At 47.2% G+C, this 13,029-nt stretch overlaps 1 protein-coding gene across 4 annotated transcripts in view; it reads right to left on the bottom strand.

Annotated features, from left to right (window-relative positions):
• The window catches only part of TTC28 (tetratricopeptide repeat domain 28), a 626,630-nt gene that overhangs the window by 99,931 nt on the left and 513,670 nt on the right, over window positions 1-13,029 (bottom strand). For all 4 annotated transcript variants that reach the window (XM_019426523.2, XM_053902214.1, XM_053902215.1 and 1 more), the window contains 5 exons: window positions 11,755-12,278; window positions 8,096-8,205; window positions 5,727-5,856; window positions 3,095-3,313; window positions 967-1,132 (listed from right to left, as the gene is read on the bottom strand). In XM_019426523.2, coding sequence (XP_019282068.2) covers window positions 967-1,132; window positions 3,095-3,313; window positions 5,727-5,856; window positions 8,096-8,205; window positions 11,755-12,278 — 1,149 coding nt within the window. The remainder of the gene's footprint in view (window positions 1-966; window positions 1,133-3,094; window positions 3,314-5,726; window positions 5,857-8,095; window positions 8,206-11,754; window positions 12,279-13,029) is intronic.

Here is a 13,029-nt window from a genome sequence, read left to right as displayed (position 1 = left end):
ACCCTCCAGCACCTTCCACACTTGACATGACATTATCCAAGTGCATCTAAGAACTCGTCTCCAACTTCATAAATATCTCAAAGATCAATCCAGCTGCTGGCATTGACCAACACACACTCGGGAGTCTGGGATAAGCGTCTCTAAAGAATTATGGGGATATCTTAGGATTTCCATGATTTTGCAACTGAAATCACTCAAGAGACAAGCAGATGTCCTGGGGACCTGACACCAGCTAACACAGCAGATTCTCTGACATATGGACCTTCTCGACACTTGTTAAGCACAGGATAGACTGGGACGCCAGGAAATTCTGCTACCACCCAGCTCTATGGTACCCCCTTCTTTTGATTTTCCCCAGAAGCAGGGTGCTTGTAGAAGTGATTTTCCGTATGTAAAATAGTCAATCATGATAAAATGTTTCCATAAGCATACAGCTTTTATAATCTCTGCAAAAAAGCACTTGCCTTCTCTGTTCTCCATACTAGGAGTTCAACTTCCTTCACCTCATCCCCACAGCACACAGATTTGTGCACAGATCCTGTCACTAGTGTCAAATTACTTTCCCAGACAGGCGTTCAGCTACAACAAACAAACTCATTATTAATCGGTTTATAACCCCCAAATCATCTCAGTTTTAATTAGCTGGGATGTTAAATTCGAAGTCCTGTGTTATGTTTAAACATTCTACAAACCCTCCTTAGAAAATGGGCATCTCCGATGAGGCCTTTCCCTGTCTGAAAGGAAATTACCAGAAAGAATAAAGACAGCCCACAAAGGGGTTTGCACTCCAGAGACACATATTTGTTTCTCCTGCAGCAACTGTGAATAGACTAAGCACAAAAGTGCAAATTCCCAAAGATTTCTTCCATTTAGCTGGAACAGGCTGTTTACAAAAGAAAGAAAGAAAAAAACCAACGACGCTAGGATTGTATCTGAAGAAGGGGCTAGGGACGCTGTACCACTTGCCTTGAGTAGTAAGACTCCACCCCCAGGGCCTCCCGCACACTGGCGATGTGCTGCTCCAGGGCCGAGCTCGTGGCTGTTGGAAGGGCCGCACTACTGGCAGTCTGGAAGTCGCCGGAGTTTTCCGCTGTGTTATCACCCAGGTAGTGTTCGTGAAACTTCAGAATTCCTGAAACAAGACAGGCACAGCCAACATTATGCAAGATTGGGGTCTCAGGAGGGAGAGGTGGAGGGTGGGGCACAGCCTTCTCTGGCAAGCGTGCCATCCAAAGCAATCAAGAAAGAAATCCTTCACAAAGAAATGTGAAGAAATCCTGAAATCCAAGGTCACGAGAGGGCTTTCCCAAATTTGGTCAGTACCCCTTTCTACAGCTTCCACCATCAAATTTGGTGCTTGAAACCAGGGAATTCAACATAAGGCTTCTGCTTTTGTAGATATACTCAGAAGTTCATGGAATGGTGACTTCATATGTATTTTGAAATAGTGGCTTCTCAGAAGCACCAAATAGGGAAGGTTTTCTTTCTCGAATAGTGCATGAACATGCCAAGGTATATTCTCCCCAGAAGCTGAAATCCTGAACACAAATACAACTAGCCAAGTGGAAACTGTGTTACTCAAAGACCTTTCATTTCACAAAAGCAAGGCAAAATAAATGTGTAGTACAAAGGCCAGATAAAAAATGTTTTCAGCCATTTTTAAATAAGACTAACTGGTCAACCATCATTAATGGATTAAAGGAGCAAAAAATTATGGCTGCATGAAACTGAAGCAATCCATAGTGGTTTTCTGGCAATAAACACAGGACATATTCTCAAATGGTAATGAGGTGTGTCAGCCCCGGAAAATGCTGGTCCTCTCTGATTGGATTAGAGCCCCAGTGAAAGCTTCAGAGTCTCATTAAGAGCAAAGAGGAAGGGAAAGAGAAACAATAGGAGCCTCATTATACATGGCTCATTATTACAGAGATTTGGATATACCACCTGTCAAATCATGTCCCCAAAACATAACAATGACAGAGAGAAAGAGCTTGATGCCTCCATCACCAGCCGTGTCTTCCGAGGTATCGGTGTCCTTCTGGGGGGGCTGGGATACACAGGGATCCATTCCATTGTAGCTGACACTCACCAAGTCACCATGAACATCACAACTAAAACCTTCAGCATAGAAAGGTCAGAATGTTCTTTATGGAAAGCCCATAAAAAAACATGGGATTAAGGGGAAAAGATTATAAAAAATAAGGCTGAGGCACAGAATGTATGGGCAGGAGTGCTCAGAAGCCAAGAGGCATCTGAGAGTTGTCATTTAGCCATCGTATCTTTTTTTTTTTTTTTTTTAATCAAAGGGATAGAAACACAATCAAGAAAATCTTGTCAATTCTCTCTGGCAGTTGAACTTTTTGAAACTGGCTTACAGATAGTCAAGAAGCCCATTCTTCAAGGTTCCCAATTATAAGATCCACTTCCCCAGTCAATAAACTCTAATTGGATCTGGTGTCTCCAACGTGGTAAAGCCATCAGCATTTTATTATGCAAAAAATATGGCCCTAACAGCTAATTAGTGGTTCTGTATTTAGTGAAACTGTTTCAGCCTGAACATTTAATGCCGATTTAATCAAAGGGGGTTTTTACTTCTAAAATAGATTTACAACAGAACTGGTTAAAATGGGTTCTGCTAAACTCAGAAATTCCAAGCATAAGACTTCATTTATATACTGTGACAAGAGTTGCCATTCTCATTTTAGTCTGTTTACCATGACAAAGGGTCACAATTATTAAATCATATCTAGAAAGAACTCGTTAGGACTTACAGTCAGCGCTTTATTAGCTAATGAACAACAGCTGCCTAAAAATAGGGCTGCTGGTGAAATTACTCCTCCTGCTCTTCGTGTTCCTTGATAAATGCTTCCACATTCACCAGCGAGGAGCAGCGATTTCTTGGGCGAATGGGAAAGCTGGGCTGTCTTATTAATTGACCACCCCGCCATGGAATATCCGCCGTGGCTGAGGTTTTGCTGAAAGCCGACGTCAGCTCCTTAGTCTGATCTATGGTAATGCACCTCTTCCACCTCTATTCCTCAGACTTTCGCAGTCTAGCGTCTTAATTGCCGGTTCCCACAGAAAGAGGTCTTACCTGCCCCAGGAGCAAGCAGCCAGCTATACAGGTAGCCAGCGGCCAGGGAATAGTAAAGCACTAGTGCCCTCTGGCCATTAACCATCTCTAAGATCTGATCAATGGTGACTGGGGAGTACGGGTCGGAGTCCTGCTGTCCTGTCTGTCGTTCTACCAGAAGATCGGCAAATGCCCTCGTCCGTCCTCTTTCTGCCACAGCCAGGGCTTCATCATGATGGCCTAGGACACAAAAGTCATAAGGTGAGGAATCCCTGGGGAGTGTGTTTGTCCACCGAGGGCCATCGGCCACAGAGGCCCTGGGCAGAAACCTCACGGTCTCTGCATCCCTATGTGGGGCCGAGTCTCAGTTTCAAACCCAACCCCCTGCCTCAGATGCTAAGGACAGTGCCTACTCTTCTAAAACCCCAGTTTCAGGGGCACCTGGGTGGCTCAGTCTGTTGAGCGTCTGACTTCGGCTCAGGTCATGATCTCCTGGTTCATGAGTCCAAGCCCTGCATCGGGCTCTCTACTGACACCCCAAGCCCATTTCATATCCCCTGTCCCCCTCTTTCTCTGCCTCTCCCCTGCTTATGCATGCTCTCTCTCTCTCAAAAATAAATAAACATTAAGAAGAAAAAAATAAAACCCCACAGTTTCAGATTCCACACCACCCTAAGCCACTTTCCCCCCATCCCCAGCCACACCCCAAGAGAGTCAACTTTGTTCAGAGGATGGTCCTCAGCCCCGCTCGTTCTCCAACCCACAGCCTGAGCTGCTCCCTGGCCTCCTGGCATCTGACCCCCTTCACTTTAGCTATTTGGACCTAATGCTTTGCACTCGGTTACCCCTCTCGCTTTGCTGCTCAACTTCGATTCTGATTTGGCCTTGGCAGACAAACCCTCCAGGATGTGCCAAGTCCTGACCATCTTTCTATCTCCCTTAGCTGTGGCCCCTCTATGCATCGCATTGTCCAGCCCCACTTGCACACCGGCCCCCCACTCCCAAGTTATACCTCTCTGCCTTTACACAAGCCAGGCCCTCTGCTCAGTGTGTCCCTTCCCCGTTCACTGACCTGGTCTCAAAAGGAGGGTCCTAACAGTCACCCTGCCTATTTCGAAGGGCTACTGTAAAGATTAACTGCGGTGCTGTGTGCGAGGATGCCTGGATAGCTTATTCAAAGTACCACATAGAGAAAGGTGATATTATTATGGTGAGAGCTGATCCTTCATTCCATTCCAGGCTCCCACACACTCGCTTCTTCTTCTCTGCTTTTGTTGTCCCCAGGGGGAAAGGGTTTAAACCTCTGAAGCCTTTAGTTCTTTGAAACCGCTTCTCTCTTTCAGAGCTTCTTCTTAGTCTTTCAATCCAATTTCTGAGCTCGCTTTCCCTAAGACACTAGTCTGTTATCTACTTTAGAAGTTAATGCACAAACATGAGGGCACAAAAAAATAGAAAGCAACATGCTTTCAAGCAAGGGCTGTTTAGAGTGTTTAGAAGGAAAATAATGCAGAAGCTTTGCTTGCATCATAAACAGAGATATAGAAGATTTGCCGGAATGAGGGTCCAAAGCGAGAGCAGGCAGAGGCAGGAGACCAGATGCTGCCACTCCCAGACACGTCAAGGATGCCTAGCTTCCTGCAGTTCCAGCATCAGTAGAAAGGGGGGATTTATATGTGTGTATGCAAATGTGTTCTTTTACCCTATTAAGTTATTAACTGGAACAGCAGGGATGATTTCTGTGCACATTGGAAAATCAGCCCCAAAGTGTTAGGCAGACTTAACACTGTGATTATAATAGATAATAAATTGTAATCCCAGGCAATGAGCACATTTAATAGATACGTTTTTCAAGGGGAAGTTCTGAGCATTCACAGACACGCAGCAGAGGCCAGGTTACTGACGAGGCCTCGACATCCAACTTCCAAGACCTTGTCAGTTCTGCCGAATACCTCCTCCACCCGAGTTCTGGGTTTGGGGAAACGGTCTGCAGAGCTGGACAGGCCTGAGAAGAGGCAGAGGGCAGAGGAGCGGGAAGAGGCGACTGTTTAGGCACCGGTGAGGGAGATACATGCTGCCCCAGTGCGATGCAGCGCCCAGGCCCGGGAGAATTACCCCTGACCACGCCCCAGCCCGGAGGGCAGACCCAGACGGTAAAGACATTCACTTGACAGCAAAGTAAAAGCTGTGTGGCAGAGGAGACAGGGAAGAGGCCAGGCATCTCCTCAGGTACTCCCCCCAGGTATTAACGGTGAGAGGGAACCTGAGGGGGTAACGCCTGGCTCAAGCATCTCTATCCCCAGGACACTTTCTCTAGCTCCTGGGTCTGTCCGCCAAAACGCTTTGTTCTCACAGCACCCGAGTTTCTTTTACCCTCGCTCTAGTCACACCATACGGACTCACTGACTTCTGCCTTTCAACGGGGTGACTGCTTCTTCAGGTCAGGAACCAGGCCCCCAGGGCTGGCACACAGCCCACACATAGTAGGCGCCCCACAGATATTTGTTGAATGAAACGAACAAAGGTTCAATGACTGGGTTGCAGTCGTGGCTTCACTGTCTGTCGTAACAACAGATCGTATTTGGTCACAGCCATCGCTGAACGACTCAGACACACAGGTGCACATGCACGAAGCGGGAACCCCAGCCGCTCTCACCGAGGCTGACGAGCACCCGCTGCAAGGCCTGGTAGGAGGAAGTCTGCAGGTCAAAGAGGGACAGTTTGTAGTCCGTGCTCAGCTGCGCCTCATGTCGGATTGTTTCAAACAAGGCCGATGCCCTGTAGAGCTGCAAGCAGGACACAGAGAACGTTATTCACTCCCTGGAAACCACCGTCCAGCTGTCCACTGACCAGAGACAACTTCTGCACACGACTTGGTGCACAACGTAAAAACGATTTTTTAGAAGGTTTCAAAGGATGAATCTTTATTTCCAGTTAGGTCCTCGTGAGCCTGAAAAGGCATCAATCAGATCACACCACATAAATTATAGTTTATGTGCTCAATTAGAATAGGGGATCTAAAACACAAAGGTTATGGACTTACAGTGTGAAAGTTGTGGGGGAGGAAAAAACCCAGCTATGAATCTAGTCAAGTGCTGATTTGGATTAAAACAAACAAAAGGCCTCTCTCCTTGTCATCAAGCGGCTGTAATTTACCACCAAGGCCTCAGGGAGCCCAAGGACTGGAATGAGAACAAGTGGGGAGCAGGCAGGCTGGAAATGGCCGAGGCTGGGGGAAATGAGCTTAGGCAGCCACACTTTCAGGAAGAGGGCAGCTTTTTGCTGGCAGTTCAGCCGAATCAAACACCACCCTCCACAACAGTGACCAGGGTCAGGTCCTCCCTGGACAAACACCTCCGGAGCCACACCCGATCACAGGGACACCCGCAGGACCAGATGCTTGACGCTCCTAAAAAGACACCATCCTGCTGGGGCGCCTGGGTGGTTCAGTCGGTTAAGCAGCTGGCTCTTGATTTCCGCTCAGGTCACAATCTCATGGTTCATGAAATCAAGCCCCACATCAGGCTCTGTGCTGTCAGCATGGAGCCTGCCTGGGATTCTGCGTCTCCCTCTTTCTCTCTGCCCCTCTGCATGCACGTGCTCGCTCACTCTCTCTCTCTCAATAAATAAAAAACTTAAAAAAAAAAAAAGACACCGTCCTGCTGCTTTAAGTGGTTTCTCCACCAATGAGACTACAAGACTTTTCTCTCTTTTTAATGTTTATTTCTTTGAGAGAGAGAGAGAGAGAGAGAGAGAGAGAGAGAGAGAGACAGAGTGCAAGTGGGGGAGGAGCAGAGAGAGAGGAAGACACAGAATCCGAAGCAGGCTCCAGGCTCTGAGCTGTCAGCACAGAGCCTGATGCAGGACTGGAACTCATTAACTGTGAGATCATGACCTGAGCCAAAGTCAGACACTCAAGTGACTGAGCCACCCAGGTGCCTCAAGACTTTTCTCTAATATTTATATGCTGGAAACAGCATAGAATTTTAAGTTCATGCAAATTTAAAAAATGGAAAGAATTTGGCTCAGGTCATGATCTCGCGGCTAGAGTTCGAGCCCTACGTCAGGCTCTGTGCTGGGAGCTCAGAGCCTCGAGCCTGCTTTGGATTCTGTGTCTCCCCCACTCTCTTTGCCCCTCCCCCACTCGTGGTTCCCCCCCTTCTAAAAAATAAACATTAAAACAATTTTTTTTAATGGAAAGAATTCCAAGACTAAGAGACTTAGACTTAGTATCCCCAACTCTACCACTAATTAATTATGTGACTTTGGGCAAGATCTGGAGCCTCAGATTCTTTTCTATAAACGGGATGGTCGTCATTTTACCTCACAGGGTTATGTGAAGAATAAATTCAGTGAGTGACTGTACTTGAAAAATTGAAAATCGCTATAGCAATATAAGTTTTAATTTTTAAAACAAGGAAATAGTTAATTCTTTAAACTGCCTTTAATAGTTTAAAAAGTAAAGGGGCGCCTGGGTGGCTCAGTCGGTTGAGCGTCCGACTTCGGCTCAGGTCGTGATCTCACGGTCTGTGAGTTCAAGCCCCACATCGGGCTCTGTGCTGATAGCTCGGAGCCTGGAGCCTGCTTCGGATTCTGTGTCTCCCTCTCTCTCTGCCCCTCCCCCTCTCATGCTCTGTCTCTCTCTGTCATAAATAAATAAACATAAAAAAATTAAAAAAATAGTTTAAAAAGTAAAGTAAAATACCATAACATTCTAGGATGCCAAGGCACGAATTCCTGAATTACTTCTGTCATAAAATGCATGTAATTTCATATTACGGTTTAATGAGGAACAGTAGCACATAATATAGGAATTCCAAAGAAATCATTGAGAAATCTATCATACAAGTGAGTAAGAATCTTCACTATGGTTCAACACTTCTGGGCCGGAGATCCTGTACACTGACCCAAGGGTAGAGGTTATAGCACCTTCCAGCAAATGTCATCACTACCAGGACAGTAATCCCAAGGTCTTCCGTGCTTCTGGAAACAAAATCCACCTGGGACAGGTGTTCCTCCGCTCACCTGGTGTTGGGCTTCCTCCAGATTCCCACTAGCCCAAAGGGACAGACCAAGACCGTGGCGAATTTTGGCTTCATCTTCTCTTCGGCCCAGTTGCTCAGCTAACCTTAAACCTGAAATCAGAGAAATTTTAAGGACACATAAAAGACAATTCCACCCTGCCAAGGAGTCCTGGCAGGGCATTCTGCCTCAGGTGGATATAAAGAATGCTAACAACACAGCTAAATAAATGGCAGGACAAAAGTACAATCAGCCAAGGCAGAGTAAGCATTCTCTTCAGATTCTGTGTTGGTAGCGACCTTTCCAGGACACTCCAAGATGCCCCGGCAAGAGCTCAGGTGATGGGTCTCAGCAGGAAACAGATTTGCAGGGCAGGCAGAAACAGTGAAATGAATGAACCTAACCTGGCCCCCTCCCAGATGTGAAATCCCCAGCTTTGCAAATGAAAACTCCTGGCCTATAAATTTATCTAACTTAATTCTTTGGCAGGCAAAGGCTTTTTCCTGACAGTTCCAGAGTCAAGTGCAGAAGCCAAGCTAATACTTCTTCCTATCTCACATACATAGCATCCAGTCAGTGTTTATGGGAGACACATCTGATGTTCTCCCCAAAGCAGAATGCTCACACAGTCTGACCCTGCCTTCTGTTACTGATGCCGCTGATGCATTTCATGTCCAATCTGTTTTTCCTTTAAGGCTGAGACTTTGATGTGCCCCAGCAGGGTTGTAGAACAAGTGCTATTATGAGTTGAAAGCCTTAAATGAGACTGTCCTCATTCTAATGGCCTTCAGAGGGACACCTGCAGCTTGGGTCACTTACCTACAGCAAGCTTCTGGCTTCTAGGACACCAGCCACCTCCAGGGCTTTGTGGGAGCCAAATCTGAGGGCAACCATTTATTGTACTGGCCACTCAGTGGTTCTCAGGATGGCTTTGTCCTCATGATTTGGCCCTCTGTACGCAGGAGTTCCCTTGTGCAGAAGACACCATGAAGGCTCCCACACTATAGCTATACACACAAAGGAAGGACTTCCTTTTTTGAATCTAATTTAGAGTGCATGGGAGCCTACCTCTGAGCATGCTGGGCCCATGCAATTTCTGACTTTTGAAAAGGAACGGAGTCAGCTGAGATGATAACAGAAGTGATATTCAGGTTCCCGCTCATAAAATGTATGCATTTCAAAATGCACATAGCTCAGAAAACTTAGAAACACCACATTACGTTTAAATCATGTCACTGGGTAACAAAAATAATACTTGGAAATTATTCACATTTTAAAATACTTCCTAGAATAGGAACACAGATGGAAGAAGATGGTTCTTGGTGACAACCAGGGGAACACTGGTTGTTTTAATCTTCAACATGCTGACCATATTCATTCTTCAATATGACTATCCCTGCTAGATCTGGGTCTATGAGTCGGAAGTAAAATTCATTGAGGTAGCTAGCCTCCCTAGAAAGTTCTGTGTGAGCAAGGACTTTTTTCCCCACTGGATCTCCTCATGTCGGACACACTCCAGCCCAAAGTCAGGTTCAACAATGAAGAACTAAAAGCCACTACTAGGCAGACATAGCACCTGTCCTGCCTGTTCCTATCTGCCTCTGCCTCTTAGGAATCTAACCCACCCGTCCAGCATCCCTGAAGTCTGGTTTGCTAGGAACTAGCTGCATGTAACTCTGTGCAGGTCACTGAATTGCTCTAGGCTTCTTTCTTCATTTGCAAAAAGAGAGAAAGCTGGACAAGACCAGTGGCTTTAACTGGGGATGTCTATACAAATCACCTGGAGCACTTATACAGAAATCTCAGAGCAGGCCCCACCCGGGAGGTTCTGGTGCACTGGGCAAGGTGACGCTGACTCACAGCCCTCTCCGAAAGCCAGAGAGGGAGGCAGTGCCAAGGTGGTCTCCGACTGAACCGTTCCCCCAGTGCAAGATGCTGCAGACGTGACTCAGCTCTCAGAAAGGGCCTCCCAGGTGTCCGCACCTGTAACAGCTCATGAGAAGAGGCATCTAACTTGGCTCAGGGGACACACCAGGCTCTCTGGTGGAGCACAGCCAAGGAACAGACATCAGGGAGATGCCACAATAAGAATTTAGATCTCTGCAAGACTTAAAATTACAAGAAACAATAAAAATGAAATTGAGAGTTTTCCATAAATATAGAATTATGTTACAAGGTCTTGGGCAAAAGCAGCTGCTTTATGGAAACAATATTTCAGGAAGTACAAAAGAACACAGCTGAGAGGTTGTCATACGCTGGGTCTGAATTTAATAGGTTTCCCAAATTCAACTGAAAATCGCCCCCAGTCTGTTGGAATTTTACCACAGTCAAGTTTCGGGAAACCAAAAGCCAACTCTCATATTTAATGCATTGAGGCAGAGCTGCCATTGAGTGGGAGCCAGAGAAGGTCTGGGAAGTGGCTCCCAGCCTCTCGGTAACCTCTCAGCCTGCAGGCCAGAGCAATCCCTGGTCTGCGCAGAGGATGACAGCAAACCGTCAGCTCCTGGCCCATTCTCCACTTTGCTTCCTGCTTCCCTCGCTCCTGGCTTCCCAGCTGGGGCTCAGGAGTAAGGGGGAATATCTGACTGCTCCAGCCTCCCCAAGGAGGCTTGGGAGGTTAGAAACAACTCCACACAGGGTCTTGTGTAGTTCCTGGGCTTAGAAACCTTGGGCTGGGCCCCATTATACCCCAGACTGACCGTATGGTCAGGACCAAGCCACTGGACTCTCTGAGCCTCAGGTCATTTGGCTGTGAATGGGAATAAAGACACACCTCCCAAGGCTACTGTGAGAATTAAATCCGATTAAAGAGACTATATATGCGAAGAGCCCTAGAAACTATAAATGAGAGTTTTTACTTCAAGTCGGCAACTATTTCCTTTGACTAGTGAGCCAAGAACATCGTATCTGCCATTTTTCCCGCCCAGGATGGGAAGATGTTATGTGCCCGTGTGAGGGGAAGTGCTTTCCCGAGTAGTAGCCTCGTGGAAACTGACAGCAGCAGAGGCGGGGGTGGGGGTTGGGAGTGGTGGAGGGGGAAGGGAAGGAGGAGGAAGAGAAGGTCGTGGCAGGGGCAATCACTTTCTGTCACGTGTGCCAGGCACAAGGCTGCCACAGCACCAGCTCAAGCACTGTGGACAATATACACTGGGAAGGAAGCCTGGCCAACTGCTGGAGTGACCCTCAGACTGGATTAGATCTCAGCTGCCACATCAAAATTGACTTCTATACAGTTTTGTTACAGTTTACGTCTTTTCTAGAAGGACAACAGGGCTTGCAACAGGTGGGTGTTTTCCTAGGATTCAGGCCCTTAAATTTCACATGACTAAATCTTACACGATTCCTCTTATATGGGAAAGTGTTGTTTGCTCTCAAGGGCAAGGGCTCTGAAGAGCAGAGAGGGCATCAGCTCCTTGGGCAGCTGGCTACCAGTGTTACACAACCCGGGTAACATGTTCTGGGCAATGGAACGCCTTTGTGCTGTTAAGGAACACCGGGGGGGGGGGGGGGCACCGCGGTTTGGGGTTGAACTAATGATACGGCCTCTGAGCTCCTCACTCCAAGCAGAGGCGGTCACTCAAACTGTGTACCCTTCCTTCCGAGTAGACTCTGAACTCGATCTCAGAGTACACCGAGAGGCCACCGCAGACCTTTTCACTCACCTTCCTGTAAGTACATTACTGCCTGGGAATAGTTCTGCAAGGCATGATGGGTCCTTCCAAGGCTGCTATAGGACACCGTCTTGGCCACCAGGTCGTTCATCTGTGCCGCGATGCTCAAGTGCTGTTCTTGATAGACCACAGCCCTCTCGAAGGTGCCCAGGGATTCGTATGTCAGGCCCAGGTTCCCGTAGGCTCGCCCCTGGCACGTGGGGTTATTGGTTTCCTCTGCTATCTGCAGGTCAAGCTGGTGGTACTGCAGGGCTGTATCATACTCCCCCATCTGCTGGTAAACGCCACCGAGGCCACAGGCCGCATCACTTTCCAGCGCTCGATCTTTCATCTCTCTAGCAATGTTCAGTTGGCGTTCCAGGCAGGAAATGGCTTGTTCGTAATTCCCTAATTGGCTGTGCAGACTTCCCAGCTCTCCATAGGCCTGGGCTTTATTAAAGGCCTCCCCGAGCTCATGGGCGACCACGAGCCTCTTTTCAAAGCACACGAGGGCCTGCTGCAAGCTCCCCATTGCCCTGTGGGGATGTAGACAGAAAAGCAATGATATTATTTTGTGCAGGTGCAGACATGCTAAAGCCCCTGAGAAAATGAAAAGCATTTGTCACTGTCACTTACTATAGAAGCTCTTAACTCCTCTTCTAGCTAGAATCTATCATGTGCCCTTAGAGTGAGATACAGGGGAATTTCATAATCTGGAAAGCAATTCAAAAGTCATCTCTTAGTGACCTTCCCAAGAGCTTGAGATTCAATGGGATATACACCCCAGAGGAAACATAAAATATATTAATAGGCACAATGATAGCAAGTGAACTGTTTGGTTCTTTGGGCCTCCCAATTTCCACTACCGCTTAGACTATGTTTTTGAAATCACTTTACAATGGCTATAAATCTTTCACCCTGAGCTCCTCAGAGCACTCTGTGGGTGATGATTTAGTTTGACCCTTGCCCTTCCTCCACTCCAGGAGCCCTAATCCCCTGCTGATCTGGAAGGGCCGTAAATTCTGCAGACACAGACACCTTCTTGGGTTCCCCACATTCAGAAGGAAAGCATCACCTTGGCCAACAGTGTGTCTTTTTTGTGCTGCTAAGAGATGACATGATAAGGCTGGGAAGAGCATGGATGTTGGCGGCAGACCAAGCCAGTTGTGTGGGGCACATGAATTCCTTTCCCCGAGCCTCCGTTTCTGGATGATAGTAAATCCCACATCCCAAAGCAGATCATAGTAAGTGTAGAGTAATACAGGACTGCCATAAATATTAAGCAAG

This window comes from Panthera pardus, unplaced genomic scaffold, assembly GCF_024362965.1.
Source record: "Panthera pardus isolate Hobbes unplaced genomic scaffold, ASM2436296v1 HiC_scaffold_15, whole genome shotgun sequence".
Classification (NCBI taxonomy): Eukaryota; Metazoa; Chordata; class Mammalia; order Carnivora; family Felidae; genus Panthera; species Panthera pardus.
The sequence above is the reverse complement of the archived record's forward strand: the minus strand, read 5'-3'. Positions and strand labels throughout refer to the sequence as shown.